Source organism: Myodes glareolus, chromosome 3 (genome assembly GCF_982192425.1).
Source record: "Myodes glareolus chromosome 3, mMyoGla1.1, whole genome shotgun sequence".
Taxonomy (NCBI): Eukaryota; Metazoa; Chordata; class Mammalia; order Rodentia; family Cricetidae; genus Myodes; species Myodes glareolus.
The window spans coordinates 53,777,498-53,801,570 of NC_142028.1; the positions used below are offsets into that span (position 1 = coordinate 53,777,498).

General features: G+C 45.8%; 1 protein-coding gene across 4 annotated transcripts in view; it reads left to right on the forward strand.

Annotated features, from left to right (window-relative positions):
• Frmd4b (FERM domain containing 4B) overlaps positions 1–24,073 on the forward strand; it is a 332,373-nt gene that overhangs the window by 129,910 nt on the left and 178,390 nt on the right. Inside the window, exon 1 of one of the 4 annotated variants that reach the window (XM_085686781.2) lies at positions 17,392–17,711. The exons of 1 other annotated variant lie outside the window; for it this stretch is intronic. In XM_085686781.2, coding sequence (XP_085542907.1) covers positions 17,550–17,711 — 162 coding nt within the window. In that variant the 5' untranslated portion in view covers positions 17,392–17,549. Of the gene's footprint in view, positions 1–17,391; positions 17,712–21,463; positions 21,673–24,073 lie in introns of those variants that run through there. 2 more of the 4 variants (XM_048438441.3, XM_085686780.2) reach the window with 2 other exon arrangements.

Here is a 24,073-nt window from a genome sequence, read left to right on the forward strand (position 1 = left end):
GTGCTGTGCTTTCTTTACACTACACAATCACCCTGGGACCCTTCTCTCCCATCCCATGTGTGTGGGTGTGTAGGTGCTTATCTGTGTGCAGGGACATGTGGCATGGGCCCATTTGCACATGTACCTGCATGCATGTGGAGGCCACAAGACAATATCAGAAATATCAGAAGGCTCTGCCCACCTTCACGAAATATTTTTATTTTGTATTTGAGTGTTTCGTCTGCATGTATGTATGTATGCATGTATGTATATGTACAGCTTGCATGCCTGTTACCCAAAGAGACCAGAAGATGGTTTGGATCCCCTGGGGCTGAAATTAGAGGTGGCTGTTAACCACTATGTGGTTGCTGGGAATGGAACACAGGTCCTCTGGACAAGCAGCAAGTACTCTTAACCGCTGAGCCATCTTTCCAGCACCTACCCCATTTCTCTATGCGTAAGAAGATATTATCTCAGGACATCCTTAGCTAGAGCAACTCATGTGCTATTTTTAAAGCCTTCATGCTGCTTTCTTGGTGACTGTCGTGTTTAAACAACTCCTCTGCATCAGCTCCATCCTCAAACTGGCAGTAAGATGTCTCCATCCTGTTCAAGCAAAGCTTCCAGAAGTCCTCTTAGTTGTTTTTTTTCCCCTTGGATTTTAAGGGCCCAAATGAGAATCACACTTTTTTTCTAAACCATCCTATGGCAAGGAGGACGGGATTGCTATGACTGTCCCAGGCTCCTGGTTGGTGTAGAAGAATAGATCTTGGGTAATCACCAATGGCCACATCAGGGGATGGAGATAAAGAATGGGGAATTCACTGTCGTATGTTTGTGGTATGATAAAATAGAAGATCTTACAAAAGTCCAGAAAGCATGGCTATGCACAGGCAGCCATATTGAATCATTTATTGTGAAAGGCATGTACTTTTGAACTGAATTCAAAGCTTTCTGGAACCTGCACAGGCTGGGCTGATTGGCTCTCCTGCTGTGATAGCATTCCCCACCGCATCTTACTTTCCTCAGAAGAGTCCTGAGAGGGACCACAGAGATTCTGCAAACTAGAAATCAGCACTTATCTTCCTAGAGCACTAATGCTAATTATGCATTCATAGAAAGAAAATCAAGGATCTATTACAAAGAAATACTCAAAACTTCATTAGAATCTTTAGAATGAACAACAAGACAAATTTCAAATGTTGATGAAATCGCCTTTAACTGTCTACCTGGCCCATCACCTTTGCATGTAATTTACTTGGTGGAATAGTTGAAAAGCTGAAATTACTGTGTGTTCCCTTTTCACAACATGACCATAGTTTGATGACTGTGGGATTGTGAAAATGCTTCCTCATCTAACTGGAATCTGATGTCTGTGTGGCTGTGCCTTTTCCTGTACAACAGTGTTTCTATACGGCTATACTCTGCACCTTAAACTCTTTATTTTAATTATTTTTCCTTTCTATAACTACAGAATAGTGTGCTTGGAAAATGGCATTCAAAATGGAAGTGAGTGCTGTCAGTAACTCTTGTTGCTCTCTGTGCTTTTGGAGCTAATGAGGATCCGGGCTTAGAAGTTCTATTTTAGAGACATGAGCTGCATCATCCTATCCTGCCCCTGGCATAACCTCTCCTAAAACAGAAGTAGCATCTGCATGTACCAGTGTGCTTCATAAAGGCGCTTTGGAGAGCTAAGCCACTTAAAAGGGATAAATATACCTCAGATAATCCTTGTTGCTCCTGTCAAGACCACTCTGAATCAGGTCAAATTAAGGTTACCATGGCTGAGACCTACAATTTGGTTCACCATCTTCTTTCTTTCCTCCTAGTATCTCCATCTTACTAGAACGATCTCACACTGACCTGTGTCTGATCTTTGGGTCTCCGCCAATTTGTCCCAGTTAATTCTCTTTTTTTTAGCGGGTGGTTGGGTCTAGTCAGATACCAACTTCATGCTTTCTCGTTCTTGAAAAATGCTTCCAGACTTCAAACTTTGTCACAAGCATTATGAGGATGCTGGAGGCTTTGTGTGTATTGTATATATTTGTGCAGTTTCATGTGGGTATATGTGGAGAGGTGTTCATGTATGTGGAGGTCAGAGGCAAACACAGATGTCCTTCCTCAGGTACTGTCCACTTTCCTTTTGAGACAGGGTCCCTCACTGGCTGCAGGTGAGTCTGGGGGAATCTTCTTAGAATGCCCCACACTGCTTTTAGAAAAGTGTGCATGGGTATTTTGCTTGCAGGTATATCAGTGCACTAAGCACACGCCTTGTGCATACAGAGGCCAGAAGAAGGTCTTGTTATATCCCCTGGAACTAGAGTTACAGGCAGTTGTGAGCCACCATGTGTGCACTGGGAATGGAGCCTGGGTTCTCTGGAAGAGCAGCCAGTGTGCCTAGATATTGAGCCATCTCTCCAGCCCCCAGTTGCTTTTTGATTCCCAAGGATGGAACGCAGGTGCTTGTGCTTGGAGAGCAAGCACTTCACTGACTGAGCCGCCACTCCAGGCTACTTTGTTTTCGCTTTCAATCAATTCTAGGTGCTCTCTTAAATTGCAGCCAACTATTCAAAATGAAGACAGTCTCTTTTTGTAGGGCCACAGAGAGCTTTTACATTTGCACCCACAGTTCACAGGCTTATTGCAGGCCTCCAAAGAGCCGGGTACTGTGCCAGGCACCATAGTAGTGCAAATACACAGGGCCCCTGTGCTCATGGAGCTCATACCCGAATCAAGCAATGTGGAACCTGCTGAGTGTTGGAGCCGGGACGATCAAGCTGCTGAGATGGAGCGGTATGATACCTGAGGCTTGAGGACCGCTGAGAGTTGTCTGGATGAAAGTCTGGGGTGGAGGAGGTGGTCCAGGTATGGAGCCAGAGCATTAGAACCCCAGGTGAGAACAGTGTCACCCTCTCTAGTGGGACACATGGAACAGGAGCATGGTGGTTTGAATGAGAATGGCCCCCACAGGCTCATATGTTTGAATGTCTCCTTGTTGGAGGAGGTGTGTCGCTTTGGATTTCCAAAAACCCACACCATTCCCAGTTAGTTCTCTCTGCCGTTTGTTTGTGGATCGTGATGTGAGCTCTTGGCTGTTCCCGCTGTCGTGCCTTTGCTCTGCAATCATGGACTCTAAGCCTCTGAAGTCATTAGCCCAATTGAACGCTCTCTTGTGTGAGACTTGTTCATGGTGTCTTGTCACAGTGATAGGAAAGTGACTAAGCCGAGGAACACTGGAACAGCTTCAGACATTACTAAGGGGCAGAGCCTTCCTGAAATCCAAGGTTACTGTCTGAATTTTCAGACGTAAGCCATCATTACCCTCAAAGAAGTGGGAACTTCAGCACAGATTGAGGATTATAGAGATGTTAGGGCCGGAACCAGTTAAGCGCTCTAGGGTTACCTGTTGGAGGAATTCTTGCTTTGAAGAACTCTAGGGTGAAGGAAATGAAAGTGTTAGGCTTCACAAGTGTGGGGATGCTCATTTGCAGGGGTGCTCATTCACGGGGGTGCTCATTCACGGGGATGCACATTCGCAGGGATGCTCATTCACGGGGATGCTCATTCGCAGGGGTGCTCATTCGCAGGGATGTTCATTCACGGGGATGCACATTCGCAGGGATGCTCATTCACGGGGGTCCTCATTCACGGGAATGCTCATTCGCAGGGGATGCTCATTCGCAGGGATGTTCATTCACGGGGATGCTCATTCGCAGGGGTGCTCATTCACGGGGATGCTCATTCGCAGGGGTGCTCATTCACGGGGATGCTCATTCGCAGGGGTGCTCATTCTCAGGGATGCTCATTTGCAGGGATGCTCATTCTCAGGGGTGCTCATTCGCAGGGGTGCTCATTCTCAGGGATGTTCATTCGCAGGGGTGCTCATTCACGGGGATGCTCATTCGCAGGGGTGCTCATTCACAGGCCTCTCAGAAGGTTGAAGTCCTAGAACTCCCACAGTGAAAGTTGGACCACCTTTGATATGTCTTCTGGGAGGAATGAGAAACTCAGTATGGGATGTTCACCCCTTTGGCAATGGAGAACATCAATTTCATTTTCTGTCCAGACAATCTATGTGACTTGACACCCTGTGGGGTGGAAACAATTGTAACAGTCCTGGCACATCAGAGTCTTCCCTTGGGACTTATTTCTTCCAATTCTTTTCTTCCTTTAAATCCACTTTTACCAAATTGCCTCCAATGGCTTCTTACAGTCATGTGAGTTTCGAGTGTATGGAGTTGTCTTTTTTTCCCATTGCACCATCCTTTAGTTACTCTTGTAAAACATCTCCACACCTGGGCCACGAGGAGTGTGTCTATGTAGCACTGGCTGTATGGAGAGGGATAGCCAATAAACTAGGAATCACATACCTTTGGGAGGAAAGAAACGCTATCTAACTACTTGGGTAGATAATGTTTTTGTGTGTCTGGGCTTTGTTGTTGTTGTTGTTGTTTGTATTTTAAGACAGGGTATCACACAGCCCAATCTGACCTCAATATGTAGCTGAGGCTGGTCTAGAACTCCTGATACCTCTGCCTCTATAACTCGAATGCTGAGATTATAAACAAATACCACCAGACCTAGCTGGAATCTTTTGTCAGAGTTGTGAGTTCTGACTTATCTATTGGAACTCCAGATACAGGACAGCCTTCACATCAGCAGGGCTACTGAGCAGCAAACAATGTGAGCCGTCTCATCTGGCAGCCCTGGAAAGGATGTGATGGAAATTTGTCCGGCACTCACTGATTAGCATTTTGTTTGATGGTATGCACACTTCAAAATTAGGAATTTTAAAATATCATGGGCTGTTATAGACAACCAGGGGAGGAAAGCCCCTCCACCAAGTACAGGTCATCCAGTAGGCTCAACTCAGAACGCACTATTGTTAATAATTCAAACTAGGTAGAGTAATGCAGCCTTGACTTACACTGTGAATACAGAGGATCAGGAATTCAAAGTCATCCTTGACTACTTTATGAGTTTAAAGCTAGGACTACCAGGCTAACCTGGACTACAAGAGAGTCTGCGACAGAAAAAGCAATAATAACCCACACTGTGTTCCTCCATCTTTTGAAGTTTCACGGCTATGTTCATGTACAACATTTCTTTCTGTTTTTACTCTTACTTTTTCTTCTAAAGAATGTTCTTTATCCACAGCGATAGAGAGATGAGCCGCTTGTTTTTCAGTGGCAGGCAGTGCATTTACATGCTTCTTGTAGAACACGTGTGCATCCAGACTAAGTTGTGTCCTGTGTTTCCGTCTTTTCTCTTAATGGTTCACATGTCTACAGCCTAGGATTCTGCAGCTTCCTGTGTAGCGTTAGTTCTGCAGACATAACCTAGGACATTTCGTTGTTCTGAGAAGAAACCCTGTGCCCACACACAGTCAGTTCCTAGTTCCACTTCCTCCCTCCAGCCCTAAGCAAGCACTAATCTACTTTCCGTCTACACAGTTGGAGGCCTTCTATAGAAATGGGGCTGTGTGCTGTGGCTTTGCAATCAGCTCCTCTCACTCGGTGGAATGTGTTTGAGATTCCTCCATGGCACAGCCTATATTTTGTTTGTTTCTTAAAGTTCCCTGTTTTTTATTGATTATTTATTTCCGTGGTCCTGGGAATTGAACATAGGACTTTGCAAGTGCCCTCCCGCCACTTGGGTCTTAGCCCTTGGTGTTTCTCTGTTTTGCTTTTGAGACAGGGTCTCTCTACATCATCCTGGATGTCTTGAAACTCATTATGTAGACCGGGCTGGTCTTAAACTCTCTGGAATTGGCCTGCCTTTGTCTCCTGAAGGCTTAGGGTTAAAGGCGTGTGCCACCACACCTGGTAGTCTTTATTTTCTTGAGACAGTGCCTTGCTCTATATTATTTAGGCTGTTTTTGAACTTGTGATCTTTTCGCCTCTCCTGAGTGCACTCTATTGTCCAGCACCAACTACGTATTTAATTGTTCGACATTTAGTCACATGACATAAAACTCATACTCTGAAGGCTGCACTGTATTTTAGTATATCCAACGTTATGCTGTGATCACCACTATGCAATTCCAGGCCAGTTTCATCACCCCCTGAAGAAATCCCTTATCCATTAGTGATCATTTTTTTATCTACCCCACCTATGTTCTGACTATTGCATGGCTACTAACATATTCTCCATTTCTAAGATATGGGTTAGTTTCGTCTATCTCCTTTTACCTAATAGGATGCTTTCAGTATTAGAAAACAGTAACTCCTGTTGGTACTTTGATTCCTATTTATGGAATACCATATTCAGTATATCTACTCATCAGATGCTAAACGTTTGAGTTCCCGCTTTGGGGCTACTATAAACAACACTGTAAACATATATGTCCCAGCTTTTGTTGAGCATGTGTTTTCACTTCTCTTTGGTATATGTCTTGTTCCTTTTCGTGGTTGAGAGGATTCAGTTGAATGGGAGTGTACCTTATTTTTCTCTGTGTGTGGTGCTGGGGATCGAACCCAAGGCCTTGTGGATACTGAAGCCAGGGATCTACTGCTGAGCTTCATCCTCAGCCCTGTATTTTACAAGTCTGTTCATTGTGTAGTACTTGCGAATTTTTCCCTACCCTTCAACTGATTTAAATACTGTTACTATGAACTCTTCTTGGATATATGTTGTTTTTTAATGCCTGCTTTACTTCTTGTGGAGTTCCTGGGTCATATGGACTCTTGAAAAATGCGTTTTGTCCACAACAGGACACCAGCAATATGGAAAGGATCGCCGTTTCTCCACATCTTTGCTGACATGTGTGTCTTAGTCAGGGTTTCTATTGTTGTGATGAAACACTATGACCAAAAGCAACTTGGAGAGGAAAGGGTTTATTTTGCTTTCACTTTCATATCACAGTTCACCGTCAAAGACAGTTGGGGCAGGTACTTAAACAGAAGAGGAACCTGGAGGCAGGAACTCATGCAGAGGCTGTGGAGGGGTGCTGCTTACTTGCTTGCTACTTATGGCTTGCTTAGCCTGCTTTTTTATAGAACTCTGGACTGCCAGAACAGGGATGGACCACCTACAAAAGGCTGTACCCTCCCACATCACTAGTTAAGTAAATGCCCTGCGGATTTGCCTGAAGCCTGACCTATGAAGGCATTTTCTCCATTGAAGTTTCCTCCTCTCAGATGACTCTGGCTTGTGTCAAGTTGACATAAACACTTTAGCCAGCACAATTTGTTACTATTCATATTTCTTTATTTATTCTCGTGGATTTGAAGCAGTATATTATTGTGGTTTTGATTTGCACTTCCCTGTTGACTAGGGATGTTTTATCTCTTTCCATGTGCTGATAAATTTTTCTTGTGTTCCATCTCTTAAAGAGGGGAATAATTTTTATTTGATTTCTTACTTTATTTTACTTTTTGAAACAGGGCTTCATATAAACCAGACCTTAAAGTTGCTATGTAGACAAGGATGACCTGGAACTTCTGACCTTTTTTTCCCCCCTTAAGTGCTGAGATTAAAACACAAATGGACACCTCCATACCCAGTTTATATGGTGTCTGGAATGAAGCTCTGGGGTCCATGTAGAGTAGGTAAATGCTCTACGAGTCTAGCTTCTATCCCAGCTGAAAGGCATATTTTTAGAAGGCTCCACTTTACGCCTTATTCTGGGAATAGTATTCTAAATCAACCAGAGTCCATCCTGGCGGGCAGCCCACAGAGTCCAAGTCTCTGAAAAAGGGAGAGACAATGACTAGGCAGCCAATGCCACCTGCCCAGACATACAAGCCACCAAAGGCATGACCCAAGATTACCTGTAACCTTCTGAAACTTGAGACAATAATAGCCCATTCCTAAGTGTGGGAGTCTGCCTTCAGTGTGTTTGGTCTGAGCCTCTAAAAAAATGAAATCTAGCCTTGTTTTCCTTGTTGACTTGTAGCAGATCCTGCCTCCCTTCTACTGTGCTCTCCACACTGCCCACAGCTCTCTGCATACCGTTTCTCAGCTATGCGGACGACCCCTAGCCTAGAGGCCTGTGCCATGCTGGCCTTTGGTTCTTCTCGCCGAGTATCCATTTCATAGTGAAGTACAGTATGTTGCTACCTTCCGCTGTGAAGTCAATTTTAGAATTACAAGATACAAGAAATACTTTTGTGTCTCTTTGGGGGTTTGTTTTGTTTTGTTTTGTTTTTGATACTCAATTTGGCTTTTCTTTTGCTTGTATTGCCAAGGGCCGGATATTTGAAATTCCTAGCAATAATCATACCAGATTTTCCGTCCTTTTACTGGTGATGGGAAAATGGTCTATTTTCAAGACTGATCACTCACGTTTGTTAGAAGACTGAGATGGATTGGCCCTGAGTTCTTTGTTTTAGCTTGGTTTTAAGGATTTCCTAGTCTCGACTGGCACTGGCTGATTTCTCCCTTTCCACTTTCCTGTCTATACCCAGCAGGGTCGGTTAGTAGGTCTTTTAAGAACAAGAATTTGCACGAAAGTCTTTGTTTCCCTTCTACTGTTTGTTGTACAGAAGCGACGGGCCTCTGTGTCTCGAGTCACTTGTCCTCCATACGCTCTTCTGTCATTTGTTGTCTTAGGTCTATTTTTTTTTAATTGCAATCCTGGTAAACCCAAGGGGTGTGCTTTCTGTCACAGTCAGTCCCCAGGCTAATAAAGTGTGTTCTGTTGGAGCCTCTTGGTATATGAGCCTCTTGTCACAGCAGTCCAAGCTAAGACAGTGCCTTAAAATTTCAGTATGAGGCCAAAGAAAAGTATAACTGATAAATACAAAAAGAAACCTTTGTCTCCAAGAGCAGGACTGAAAGTTTAGCAGCTACAGCATATAAGAATGACTTTATACATTTCCCCACTGATCTTTCGCAGGTATTCTAACCTCTCTATGTATCGGATTCATATCTATCAAGTGGAACGAATATGACCTTTTCTACTTCTTACTCTTGGAAAATACCGTGAAAATCAATGGATGGAGAAGGTGAAGCCCTCTGTCTTTATTTAGGAGAAAAGGATGCTATAAGATTTATTACAGTTTATTTTTGTCATTGTCGATGTGGATGTAAATGAGATAGAAACACAAGGTGGCAGGTTATGGGGTGGACAGTCAGTCACAAGACTGTCACCTTTGCTTCTGCAAATGGGGTCAGCCTCTTCTGTCTGGTCCACACCAGCTCCCATAGAGCCAGCGTCCCCTTCAAACACTTTCACAGCCAGAACAGTGAGGTCTAAAACTGGACCTGGGAAGAGTTTCCAGCATCTGCTCAGTGGGTTAATGAGAAAAGTGGGGACAACCAGGAGCCTGGAACTGTGTTCTGATTTATACAAGAAAGGCAGTGCCCCTCCCCTCTTGCATTTGAGGAGGGAGAATACAACTTGATACAATGAAGGATGAAATTTTCAGGAGAATAAGGAATTTTCCCTTCCCTCCTCTCTCCCCTTTCCCCTTGCATTCCTCTCTCTTTTCACATTTCCTCCCCTCCTTCTCTTCTTTTCCTTTCCTTTCCCTTCTTTGCCTTCCCTTCCTATCTTTTCTCTTCCTGATCTTGTAGGGGTGGAATGATCTTGCCAAAGCAGAAGCTGAATCGCTGCCTTCGTGTGGGATGTTATTTAGTGTGCCATGTTGCCAGCCTTTGGGGACGCCACTCGTAGGCCCAGAAGTCAGCCTCCTTCATCGTTGGCTGCAGAAATAGCAGCAGGTTTCCTGGACCCGAGGCCCTACCTGTTCTACTGCTGACTTCCTTCCCTTCCTCTCCTGCTCCTTGAGGATGGGGCTGATGAACTAAACTAGATGGCCCTCAGGGAAAGGAGACAGAGAACAGGAAATGGTGAACCCCCTAACCTTTTGCTCTAGTGGGACTGCAGAAGAGCATATCCCTGCTGGCCAGGTCCTCCAGCCTTTGGGAGTAAGAGGCAGATCAGGGGGGTGTGCCGGCCTCTACACAAGAAACAGGTACTGCTGCACAGGATGGGTTCTCAGAGGCCTGGAGCTGACTGCATGTAGAGGACAACTACTCCTACCAAGCTCTTCCTCCATTCTGTATCTGTTATTTACTTTACGTTTTTTGTTGTTGTTGTTGTTTTTTGTTTTGTTTTTTTTTTGCGGTATTGAGTACCTAATCTAGAGCCATGCATGTTGTTCAAGTACTCCACCAACCTCTATTCATAACCTTCATTTCACTGTTTATTTCAAGGCCTGGCTTTAGTGTGTCTCCAAGGCTAGCCTTCAACTCACTGTGTGGCCCAAGCAGACCCAAGGATCCTTGTACCCTAACACCCCCAGTAACTAGAATGAAAGGCTAGTACCACCAGGCCCAGCTCCTCTTCCTCCATTGTGCAAGTTAGGAGTGTTTTCTGGAACCTACTTCAAACTCTTTCTTTGCACCCTGTGACTCTGCAGGTGCACCCCTACTTGGCTACCCTGGTCCCTCATCCCTAAGTGACTCCTGGATGCTTGTTGTCCTTCTCCCTAAAACTCACAAATATATAAGGTTTCTGACCTCAGGACCTTAGTTATCACAGATGTCTGAACCTCCGATTTCTAGCCTGTCACCTCCTTGACTGTCACTATCTCTCCTCTCCCTAGCAGTCAGATCTCAGCCTTCTTTGCTCGGGGAGACATTCCTGACTCCACCCTGCGTGACACGCCTCTTGTGGGTCCCCCTGTGACACTGCCTGCTCCTTTGTGATCCTCACTCAAGCATCTGACGTTCTCATTCCCCTCAAAGGCCCTCACAGACAGAGATGGTCTCAGTCCTGTCGCTGTGTCCTGAGTGCATTGCTTGGGTCCCGGGCTGTTACGTGGTACAAATGATGGCAGTTGGCAAAGGCGCATGTGTGTTTGGAGACCGGCTGGACTGCCTTCCGTATTCGCTGCTGACACGGACATGCATTGTTCAGTTTGGTCGACAGAGACTGCCTGCGCTGTGCCAATCAGGATCATGGATGGCTGGGAAAGACTCTTCCCCAGTGTCCACGGGTGGTTTCAGGGGAGGACGGTTTGCCCAGTACCACGTAGAACATGTGGAAGGCTTTGGAGGGTTGCTGTTGTGATGAGCAGGGCGCTGGTAGGATTTAGTGGGCAAAGCCCAAAGTCACTGTGTTAGTTACTTTTCTCATGGCCATTAGAAAATCTCTGACAAGAGCCATGGCAGCGAGAGTAGGAGGCAGTCGGTCACCTGATGTCCGCACTCGAGCAGAGCATGAACTCTGACAGTTGGTCATGCGTCTGCAATTAGGACACGGTCAAATGTCAGTGTTCACTTTCTCCTTTTGATTCAGTCTGGGACCCTCACACATGGAATGAGGCCGCCCACATACAGGATGGATCTTCTCACTTAACCCGGTGTAGAAAGTCTCAGAGGCATGTTCAGAGGCTTGTTTTCACGGTGATTCTAAATCTCATTTAACTGACAACCAAGATCCATTATCATAGTCACAAACACCCTCCAGAAGCTACGTTGACCCTTCCATGGGGAACTATGCCAGGATGCTTTGCTTCTGGGTGGGTGGCGCTGTAGGCTTCCACACAGAGCAGGGAAAAGCAAACTGCAGGTGACCTTCTTCTTCCTTGTCTGCAACGAGACACCTTCATAACTGTACATGTCCCTGGAGAAAGACTAATACTCCACATTAAGGTCAGCCTAGGAGGAGAAAATGTTTTTAAATGCCAAAGAACTAGGCTGGTGACACATGCCTGTAATCCCAGCACTCAGGAGGCTGAGGAAGAAGGATCCCAAGCACGAAGCCAGGCTGGGTTACTTGGTATCTTAGTTACTTTTCTATGGCTGTGAATAGACACCACGACCAAGGCAGCTTGGAAAAGAAAGCATTAACTGGGGAGTCGCTTATAGTTTCAGAGCACGAGCCGATGACCATTGTGGTCAGGAGTGTGGCATCAGGCAGGCAGGTATGGTGGTGCCAGGGCTTTTGAAACCTCAAAGCCCATCCCAAGTGACATACCTCCTTCAATAAAGCCATACCTTCCAAAAGCACACCTAATCCTTCCCAAAACAGTTGCACCAACTTGGGACCAACCATTTGAATACATGAGCCCATGGGAACCATTCTCACCCAGAGCACAACACATAGTGAGCTTCAAGCTAGATTAACTACATCACGAAACAAACAAAATGCTAAAGAAAAGCTGAACTTAAAACAATTAAGCCAAAAGTAAAGCACGAAAATATCAATAGCTTGTGATGAAAATTATGCCTTCTTTTTATGATAAATATTTTTTTAAAAGGACAAAATGAAACAGTGGGAAGCAGAATTCCAGCTCTTTCTTTGAAGGCTTCGAGTTCCTTGTACTTTGCGGGGTGTGAAAGCTGACATGAAGTGATTGCTTCATCCTTCTCCCGCTGGTCCCTTAGGGAGGATGTTCTGCATGGTAGACATCACAGGAGGGAAGAAGTGGTGTGTGGAACCAGTTTCACTAGACCTGGGGTCCTTCAATCCTGGATCTCTGATGTTGGGTACTGTTGTGCTCACCACAGCATGCTGAGCAGTATCCCAGACCTCTATAACTAGATGTCAGGAGCACCCCTCGGACACTCAAAATGTGCAGATTTCAAAGTGGGGTGCAAAATTATTCTTACTCGGAAACCATTGAGCTGGACCTTGCGTGCAGCCACCTTAAGCTTTGGGCCAGACATCCTTGGTTTTTCAGAGCTTGACTGCAGGTAGAAGGAGCACAGCTGAACGATGTCCACAGATGCTAGGAGGACTCTCGCTTCTTTTCTCATCTTGCTCTTTAGAGATGTGTATCCCAGGTGGGACTGGATCTTATTATGGAGCCCAGGCTGCTCCTACATTTGAGCTCTTTCTGCCTCAGCCTCTCCAGGTCTAGGATTACGTCATCATGCCCCACTCAGACGGACTCTTTAATATGCAGTGGGGACCGCTGGAAGCCATGTTTGAGCTGGCTGCCTGTCCCTTTCTAGGGGTGTCGATTCTCACCGTCTTTCTGGTACTCTGCTTTTCTCCTTCCTGCTGATTGTTTAAAGAAGCCCCAGGGAAGAGGATAAGTATTCTTTGACGTCCACAGCATCACTCCCAGGTGTATGAGTAATGCTATCAGCCAAGGCATCCCATCCCCTCACCCTCTGGAGAGAGCGCCAGGAAATTACAGGGTATTGCAGGGAGCTCTGATGCTGGGGAGAGGGGAAATCTGCTTCTTGAGTTAAAAAGGGGAAACAGGACGGTTTTCAGACTAGTGTAATTTAGCTCTCTTGCCATGGAAAATTACAGACCAGCTTCAAGGTGTGTGTCTGGGATCTGGTCCTTCCTGGCGGCTGATCATCCAGACTGCTCTTTTTCTCTGCTGCTACCCGCCTCTGTTCAGCTGCACTCGGGTCAGTTCCTGGAGTGGAAGAGGAAGTATCTATACCTGTGTTTGGTGGGAACGGTGGCTTCTGACTTATAGCCAACTTTGAGTGTCCTCTGTTTTCCTAAGTCTACAGGAAAGGCAGGCTCTGGTGAAGAAGACTGAGCAACTAAAAGCATTTTAGGGAACTTGGAGCAGAGCCTCAGAACAGCTCTTCAAAACAAGTCACCTCTGATTCTTACCCTCAGCAAAGAAAAATTATCTACAGAGTAATTTAAAAATTGTTTTCAAAAAAGCATATTTGTGGATGCATGTTTGCATGTTTGTGTGACTACACGTATGGGGTACAGGCATGCCTACACATATATGTGCATGTGGAGTCTAGAATTTTCTCTCTTGGTTTTTGTTGTTGGTGGTGGTGGTTTGTTTGTTTGTTTGTTGTTTTTGTTTTGTTTTGTTTTGAGATAGGGTCTGTCACTGACTGGAGCTTCAGGATTAGATTAGGCCAGCAAATCCCAAGGTTCTACCCATCTTTGTCTCTAAGATTATAAGCACTGAGATCACAAGCGTAGACCAACATAGTCAGCTTTAAAAAAAATGCATATTTGGGCACTGGAGAGATGGCTTGGCGGTTAAGAGCACTGGGTACTCTTCAAGAAGACCTGGAATCCAGTCCCAGCACCCACATGGCTGCTCACAACTGTCCACAACTCTAGTTTCAGAGAATCTGACGCCCTCTTCTGGCCTCCACAGGCACTGCATGCACATGGTAAACATACATACAGGCAAAGTACTCACAGACACACAAAATAAAAATTTTAAGGTTTATTTTACTTATTGTTTTATCTAAATCTGAAAAGTTCAGACAATTCCTGCTTTTGGTAGTGAGGGTGGCTAGTTGCCCCTGGTGTTTGCCCTTTGTCAGCCACCATTCTAAACACTTCCTGAAGAGTCTTTTGACTTGAGCTTCCCTGGACCTGCATGGTGGGTTCTTATAATATCCCCATGTCATACCTGAAGACATTGAGACTTTGCTTGTTTAAGGGGTGTATTCAAGGCACTCATGGTTTGAAAGCGGGTTTAGCTCCCATGCACCATCCCTCTCCTCCACAGGGGGGGCTGATTTTAATGTGAAGTGGAAGTTCCTCAGGCCAGGTGAAAATTGAAGTCACTAACTTCAGTATCCATGATTTCTGTTCCACAAGTAGGCTGAAAACTCACAACCTGAACAAGCCCCCAAGTGCTGCTGACTGGCTGGGCTGGCAAACTCTGTTAGATACCTTGTCTCCCTTCCTGAAAAGCTGCTTAGGCCTTGGTCGGCAGTAGGAATGAGGGTGGTACCTCGGTGGGCCAAGTCCTTGTTATGCAAGCCTGAGTTCAGATCCTCAGCACCCAAGCAACAACCGCCAGGTGCGCGTGAGTGCCTGTAACCCCAGAACTGGGAGGTGGAGACAGGCAGATCCTGGGGGCACACTAGCCAGCCAGTCGAGCCAAGCAGTGAGCTCCGGGCTCAATGAGAGACCCTGTCTGGAAGAATAAGATAGAGAGGCTGAGAATATAACTCAGCCAGAAGAATGCCTACCTGTCAAGCATGTACAGGCTCTGGATTTAATCTCCAGCACTACATAAACTGGGTGAAGTGTTAGAACCTTCTTGTAATCTCGGCACTTGGGAGGTAGAGACAGGGGATCAGGAGTTCAAGACCATCCTGACAACACAGCAAGTTTGAGGGCAGCCTGACTCCATGGGTTCCCTTTGGAAAGAATGCTAATAATGTGGCCAAGAAACTGAAGAAGACACGAACATCGACTTTAGCCTCCACGTGAGCAAGCATGGATGCACATAAGTATGTCCACGTGAGCAAGCATGGACACACATAAGCATATCCACGTGAGCAAGCATGGGCACACTCAAGCATGTCCATGTGAGAAAGTAAAGGAAGAAGAAGTGTTCTCTAGAGCACTAGCTTTGAAACCTTGAATGAAAATGTCTCAGACTGCAACTGACTGCTGACATGAGACCTGATCGGTACCTGCCAGTGTGTCTCGAGAGCATCTTTTCTCGGAGGCCAGTGTCACGAGACCTGCTGGGGGTGTTATTCTGGTATTCCCTAGGCCGCCTGACGTTTCCGAGAACTGAGTTAGCTACATCATTAAGAGAAGACGTGCGTACCCAAGGTTCACTCTAACAGGCCGGTTTCTGAAGTTCAGGAATTTCCCATCAGCAAGGTGGCATTTGTTTTCCACATTATGCTTGGTTCATTTTATCCCAATTCAGTAAAAACCTCCCATATCAGATTGTGTATAAACACCACGACTGCTGTCCTGGTGCACTGCAGCCAGAATGTCGATACGAATGGGCAGACAGGTTTATTGCCGAGAAAGAGCAGCAGCTCTCAGAGCAGCTGTGCCTAGGCATCCTGCAGACCACCAAGCAATAAACACAGCCACTTTGAAGCCAGCAGGGTTTTGTGGGTTTTTTTGTTTTGTTTTTGTTTTTGTTTTTTTTTTTGAGGACGGGTTTTGGTGGTGTTTTGAATGCTTGTGTTTCACCTGAATTAAGATGCTAAGGGCACATTTGAAACCTGAAAGTGAAGCTGATTGACTCCCGGATAATCTGTCCTGAGGCCTCCGGAGCTTGTGTGGAAGAAAAGCTTTGGCATCTTACCTCCCTGCCACTTAATAGCAGAGATAATAACACAGGTGTGAAACCACCAATGAAACCCTCGCCATTGTCCTACAGGTGAATTCAGAGGAAAATACCTGAGACTATCTCCATCCTGGAATCTGGCACAGCGGGGTTTTTTTATTTGTTATTGTTATTAGCACATATTAATTATATATAATAATGGGCTTCTTGTGATATTTTCATCCACGTGAATGATGTAATTTGATCATAATCAAGCCAATGCCTCTCCTGACTCCCTCCCCTTTCTGTTGGTCCCTTCTCTCTCCCCAGGTATATACACTTACACTCTCATATCTTTGTGCGTATATATGTGATCCAATAGGTTTAATTGGGTTGCTCCCAAGGTGTAGTGATCTCGCTCTGAGAAATGGGATAGGATTCTGGGAGACTGCAATGTACAAGCATTCCAAAGGAAAATCCAGACTGGGGGTATGTGGGACTCCTTGGATTCCCTTTTCAAATGCCTTCGACGGTATCAGTCCCGATGGGAGACCCTTAAAAAGCTTGAATTGTCCCATGACTTCTTGAGCTGAGGAACAGGTTTTATTTTTCTATTTATTTACTTATTTCTTATTTGTTTTTGAATGGCAAGCCCCCCATTCTGGTTCGTGGTGCCAGCTGCAGCTAGGCATGTCCTGAGCCTGAATATTATATGAATTGACCAGGGATCCTCTTTTGAAGCTTCTGGTTCCCAGCGAGTCACAACTGGATGCTGTTTGCAGAGGACCAAAGACTCCTTGTTTTCCTTCTGAGCACACAGCTGCCGTGGAACTGGACTCACTGGGGTGCCAGGGGACTTGCTTTGCTTGTGACCACAGCAGGCTGGCATTTACTTGAAGACCCTCATGTTAGGAGCAAAGACAGTCTAGAGGCGCGTGCACTCTGTTGCTTTGAGGCTCTTCACATCTGGCTTCAGTAGAGCCAAGAAAACATGCACAATTCCCCCAGGGCTGTGATCCAAAGGGAGATGTTACTGATTTTTTTTCTTCCCCTTCCTTATGCCTCTGTGACTTTCCCAAAGGTGTTTATCAGTGAGGTGTGGACAGAGCAAGATGCAAGGCAGAGAGCTTATAGAATAGAATAAAGGGGTCCTGGGGTGCTCTCTCTTGCTCTCTCTTGCTCTCTCTCTCTCTCTCTCTCTCTCTCTCTCTCTCTCTCTCTCTCTCTCTGTGTGTGTGTGTGTGTGTGTGTGTGTGTGTGTGTGTGGTGTGGTGTATGCAAGCGCACTGAAATGCAGCTCCCCACTAGGCCTGCAAAGAGTTGTTGGGCTCCGCCAGTGGCCCCGTGCCCTGGAGCAGCGCCGCGGGGAGTCCTCACCGGCCAGGGCTTCCCGCGCCCAGGGAGCGCCCGGGGCTGGCCTGGCGGAGCTTAGGAAGCTGGCGCTGCGGGCGGGCGGGGTGACACAGCCTCCGTGCCAGCGGCAGCCGTTGGCTGGCTGGCGCCCAATCCCGGGGCATGCCGCCCCAACCTGACCGGGACATACAGTGAAAGGCGAGTTTGGTGGCAGATCTGACCCCCGGGGGTTGTCAGCTGCAGCAGCGTGGCGAACCCAGTATCGGGGACCCCAGGCTTGGAGGGAAAGCAGCGGCAATGGCTTCGGTGTTCATGTGCGGAGTAGAGGACCTGCTGTTCAGCGGTAGCCGCTTCGTGTGGAACTTGACGGTGTCCACGCTGCGGAGATGGTACACCGAGAGGCTGCGGGCTTGCCACCAGGTGCTGCGGACGTGGTGCGGGCTGCGGGACGTGTACCAGGTGAGCCCGTGAGCCCGCGCCTGGGGCCATTGCGGGATGCGGACGCTCAGCCGGGAGCCGGTCCACCTGTATGATTTCATAACCTCACGCTTCCGATACCTTTGTTTTCAACTTCTAACGGGTAGCTTGGTGCTTGGGTCAGATCCTCAGCAGTTCTGTTAACGGTGGCCTGACATTTTTTTCCCAGTTGGACTTGGGGGCACTTGGGAGTTACACACACACACACACACACACACACACACACACCAGCAACCATGTGTTATAAAGTGGTGGAGGTCCCTACCTACTGACACTAGTAAAGGGGACTGTGGTTTTGTGGCTTAGCGTTTGTGGAAAGCGACTTTGAGGTTGAGAGGATTATTTCTATTCCATTTCATTGGGGGTGGCCATTTCAAAAGCTATGATTTCCCATCATTGCTTGCTGTCAGCATGTCTCAGTGAATTTGCCTTCTTCCTTCTGATTTTACTGTGCTTTTCCACCAGGCAGCCTCGGCTTGCAGAGAGCAGCCAGGAAAAGCTGATTCTGTGCTGTGTCGACTGGCTTTGGGGCGGAAGGACAGCAAAATCTGAGCACTTTGTGGGAGGCTGACGGGCTAGGGAAGGGAAGGGTGGCTTGGCCAAGCACTGGCATGTTCATGCTTGGATTTAACCTGTCACACAACACAGCCTCTTTATTCCTTTGCTGGCCCCATCTTGCAGGCAAAATCTGTAGCAACTTTGCCCAATGAGGAGACCATTCATCCTGCCTGGGACCGCAACTTGCCTGAATTTTTATGAACAGTAGTATATGGATTTAAAAGTTCTCTGCTTTGGTTATTAATATCTTTAAGATAAAATATAAAAAACCACAGAGTTAAATTATGAAGGTTTTACCTGGACTTATTTCCTGAGTATGGGGTAACTTTGTTACAATCTTTGAAACCCCTGACATGTAACTTGACCCTATCCCTAATAGGGCTGAAATGTGTCTGTCCTAGTGTCTCCCTCATGTGACCAAGCTTTGATTTTGGAAAGTCATAGCCTTCCATCAGCCGGATAGAATAAAGGCCAGCTGAGGACAAACTCTGAGAGTTCTGAGGAATGAATGTTCGCTTTCCATCCTTGTTAAAATATAAAGAACATTTTAACCTGTGATTCCATGGCTCCTGGCTCGCCTAACATGTCTGTGATGTTATGCATTTTGAAATGGTGCCAGCAGGACACATTGAGAGCCCTGGAAGGCCGTTGGGGCTTGAGAGCATTAGGGAACTGTAGAAAGAGCCCATCTGGCCACAGGAGACTACACCCCTGGCTTTTCGGAATCAGGAAGACCTTTTCTTAGTTGGGAAGTCCCTGTTCAGTTTTGTTTGTAGAGTAAGTGCCCACCCCTGTGTAGTGCTGCCTTTCCTTTTTAATATCTGAGGAACTTTCAAAAGGCAAGTGCAAACATCGTAGCCAATCAGGCAGACTCTGTGCCCCACTGGCCTTGGATTCAGAGGATTTGTGGCTTAATGCTAATGCTGTTACTGAGCAATTTAGAAATAAAGCTTCTGAACACCCGAGAGACTTTGGCTTCTCTGAAAGATTGATCAGTTGTTAGTCTTTTCAATTTTGAAAATGTTCTGTGTGTATGGGCTCATGAGTATGTGGGTGCACTCATGTAGGCAGGCATGCAGTACATGTGCATGTATGTGTAACCAGAAGTATCACTCCTCAGCAATATCATTCACCTGGGGCTTGCTATCCAATATCCCAGATTGAGTCACAGACCTAATAATGCTTGGTCATTTTTAAAGATTTTGTTGGTTTGTTTGTTTAGTTCTGGGTGTGGAACCAGGGCCCTTGTCTTTCTGGGTGAATAGTCTACCTCTGAGCTCCATCGCTAGCTTAGAAAGATCATTTTCCCAAAACCAAACAAATAAAAACACCTTTCAAACGCTGAGCAATAAATAGTGATGCGGATGATAGAGACGGAAAAGTAGTAAAGAAAACGATTTCTACCCTCAGCCCCCGAGACAGACAAGGGATGAATCCAAGCTCTCCCGGTGTGGGACCACGGGGAAATTAACTTTCCTGTGCTTCACTTTCATCCTCTGTAAAGTGGGGGGTAGAACAATGCCAATTAAAGAGGTTAATAAGAGTTAATTGATGTGTAGAATATTTAGCACACTGCCTAGAGCTTGGAAAGCATCTAGTAAATATTATCTGTTCTATCTAGGATTTTTTTATGGTGGTAAGAGCAAGGGAATAAAAAGAAGTGACAGTGACACAGCTGACGCTCTACTCAGAGAGCAGATGTGCGGTGCGGTGCGGTGCGGTTTGACGAGGGCTCTGTGCTTGGTTCCCCAGCCTGGTGTGTGCAGTTATCGGCTCATCCTCCTCAGACTCCTTTCCTCCTGGCGTCTGATAAATGTGGCCATCCGTCAGGCTTACATATCAACACAGCCAGAGAAAGAGTGAATTGCTCATATCCACCTATCAAAAAGAAAAAAGTCCCTATGTATCCTCTGGGCTGCTAATGTAGGGTCTGCCCACCCAGATGTCATGCACTGCCACGATGCCATGCACTAATTGGCTCAGGGAACAGGATGACTCTCCATACATCCTCAGTGGCATGCTACGGCCCAAAAGGAACAAAAATGGTTTCAGGAAGAGATGCAAAAGGAAAAAGCTTCCTCCTCAGTCTGGCGTGTAGCTCACTGGTAGCATATCTGAGGCACTGGGTTCAATTCTCAGTGTGTCAATAATAACAATGATGATAATAATGAATAAGCAAAGAGGCATTAAAAGTGAAAAGGGGAGCCAGTGAGCTGGCTCGGCAGGTAGTGGCGCTTGCCTCCAAGTCTAATGACCTGATTTTAGTGCTCAAAACCCACAGGCTAGAATGAAAGCAGACTCCTACAAGTTGTCCTCTGACCTCCACTCGTACGCATGGCACCCACCCACCCACATGCAAGCCCAAATAAATAAATGGTTTATTTTTTAAATGAGGAATGACTGGATTGCCAAACAAAAACATACATTAAGATAAAAGACTCTTTAAGGTGGTAATAACAAACAAAGGGGTTAAAAAATAGCAGATTGCCTGATTGGAGTATAAGGCAGCGTCTGAAACTGGGAATGAGCTAGGGTCCACTGGCCACATGTTTGCCTGGGTTAGTCAGTGTCCAGTGCTCTAACAAATACCCGAGAGAACCACTTAGTGGGGAGGATTTACTTTGACTCAAGGTTTCAGTCCAGAATGACAGACTGATTCCACTCTTTTAGGGCTGTGGCAAGGTAAAACCATCATAGTGGGAGACCATGACTAGGCAAAGATGACTGCCTTCTGGTAGTCAGAATACAGAAATAGAGACAATGGCGCCATGGAAAAGATGTGTCCTCCAAAGACGCGCTCCTGGTCATCCATTTCCTCTTATCAAGGCCTCCACCTTTCACAGGCTCCATTCAGTTGTGAATCTATCCGTGGTTTAATCCATAGTTTAGTTCAGGATCCTCCCCAAAGCTTTATCAATCAAAGGAAGGGACACTGAGGAAGGGTCAATATTTAATTAAAATTCAGCCAGGGACTGGGATGACGGCTCAGAGGGTGAGAGCAAATGCGGTCCAAGTACAAGGCACTGAGTTCACAGAGGGTGAGAGCAAGTACAAGTACAAGAGAGTGGTCCAAGTACAAGGCGCTGAGTTTAAATACTCAGAACATACGTAAGAAACTGCCATGGCCGTGTGTTCCTTTGGCAACTGAAACAGGTGGATTGCTGGGACTTGCTGGCCCCAGACCTACTTCCAGGCTCAATGAGAAACCCTGGGAAGGATGGCAGAAAGTGACAGGGCAGCACCCGCGAAGTCCTCCTCTGGCCTTCAGGCATGCACATGGACACACACACGTCGCATGCACAATTTAAATGCAACCAGCGGCGTCTCTCACATAATGAGAATCTCAAACTGAGCATTCTCTCAATAAAAAGGCTTATTCTTCAAGGTAAGTTCAAAGATGAAGACACAAATACCTTTTAAAGTATTGTTGCTGCAGTGGTTTGAATTGAGTGTGGAGGGCTCAGGATGAGAATGCCTGTATTGCTATCCTAGGATCCTGAGTTCTAAACCACGTAGAAGAATATGCTGCCATTCTGCCCAGTGTGCTGCCGTATGAACCGGATGCACACCAGAGTACCGTGTGTTACTCAACCTATTTTTTTAAATCATCTTGTTGGTTTTTCTAAGGTGTCAGTTTTCTTGCTTCTAGTCTCAATAGTCTTGTTTGTGAAGAAAGCCATTGCTGGATCACTCTAGAGAGCGAGTGAGCAGGGTGGGGCAGGAGATATCCATTACCTGAAATATCTGGCAGGCCTCTAGGGTGTTTTGTTTATTCATATACTACACTTGAAAGATGATCCTTCACCTATTCATAAAGCCTTTGGCAGTGATGTTCTTTGCCTGGCTGGCAAAGCTGGGAAGGCATAATTTCTTTGGAATTGAACACTTCCTCCACTTCTAGATGCTGGAACAGCAAGTGATTTAATTTGCCAACAAACTATGAATAATGACGGTAGTTACTATAAGGCATTTTTGTAGTAATGGGGCTAAGTAAACAGCAGAAAGAGCAGTCCCCTGAGACTGTTTGACAAAGACCCACTGTATAAGCGAAGACTTAAGTTTGATTCCGTCAGGTACAAGACTTGATAATTTAGGCAAAATCCTCAAAGCTCGTTCTTCAGCTGCTTGCCTGTCCTGCTCATACCTCTCCTGGATGGAATGCACTGTGGTAATTAATTATCTCACTCGTGTGAGTTAGAACGTGACGGGGGAATATTGTTGACAAAAGATCAACTCTTGTTGCTTTTTGTGAAGTGTGGCATGCTCTAACAAAGCCCTCCATTTGTTACTTGGGGTTAGATTTTCTCCTCACCAGAGTCCCCAAGGTAGAATTTCCTATAAACTGTGAATGGAGTCATTGCCTCCAACAGGACGCAACTTGAACTGAACCTGGGGTATTTATGACTAGAAGTGGCTGGATCAGCTCCTCTGGGACAGGCAGCTGGCACAGAAGAAGACACAGCGTTCAGGACTTGAACAGTCTGCAGGCTTCACTTGACCAAACCTGACCTTGTACAAATTACTTCCCCTCTCTGAACCTCATTTCCTCTTGGGTAACAAGGCAGCACTATAGCTGCAGTGTGGGATCAAGGGGGAAACTCAGGAGATATACTCACAAAGCACTTGACACTTTGCAGGCATAAGAAAATACTTAATAAAGGCAGGTTCTTGTTTTTATAAAACCTTAGCACTGAGCTCAGAGTGTCTGGGATAAAAGGTCACTGACAGTATTGCTATTGGTTTTATACCTGAGACAAGCTATATGGAAATTAAGTTCCTATCTTCAGTGGGTAAATGTTTATTAAGAAAGAAGGCAAGAATTCCTTCGTGTATGGGTTAGATGTAGGGTATTTGAAATGTTCTTATCGGCAGTCCCATGTTCTTTTAACCTCATATATAAATATAGGAAGCCATAGGCATCTTGTAGTCAGATTTCTGAGCTCATTTCTCTATGATGATCCAGAGTGCTAACACTTAAGTTTTGTGTCTTCCTAGCTTGATTGAAAAAAAGTCATGTGTCCCCCAAGACAAGTCTGTACCAAGCATTTGGCGGTCTCTGTTATTTTAAAACACATGCACTTTGCTTGTTCTGACCCTTTGTTTTATACTCTGGAAACTGGTCTCCTGTGTTTATGAATAAAGTTTTATTGTCACACAGCTATGCAGTTACCCATCTGTGACTGCTCTGATACTACTGGAGTAGAACAGCTATCTGTGACTCTGCTGCTTAGAGTTAAATGACTGGTATCAATTTGGAAAAAAAAAATTTCTTCCCCTTTAGAGTAGTTAAGAAACTACATTTTAAAAAGCAGTGTGGTATAAGCAATGGTAAGGGAAGAAAGGCCCACAATTCCATCACAGAAAAACAGAATTTGAAAGATTTTCTCATCAAAAACCTAAGGGGCTGGGTAGAGTGCTTGCTATGCAGGCATGAGGACATGGGTTCGAGTCACAGTGCTCACACAAAAAGCTGAGCAGAGCAGCACGTGTTTGTAACCCCAGCATCAGAAGTCACAGCTCACTGGTCAGCCAGCCCAGCCAACATGGTAAGCTTCAGTTCTGTGAGAGACCCTACCTCAAGGAAGTAAGGAAAAGCGATAGAAGAAGACAACTACTGTTTTGCTCTGGCCATCCCCCGCCCCCCCACCGCAAGGCACCCCACCCCCAAATGCAAACTCAGTGCAAACACTTAAGATTCTAATTTAAAGATGCTCAAGTAAGTGATCGGCTTACTTTTGCTCGGTTCTTCGGGTTTTTTTATAATGTGATGACTGATATGACCGGTG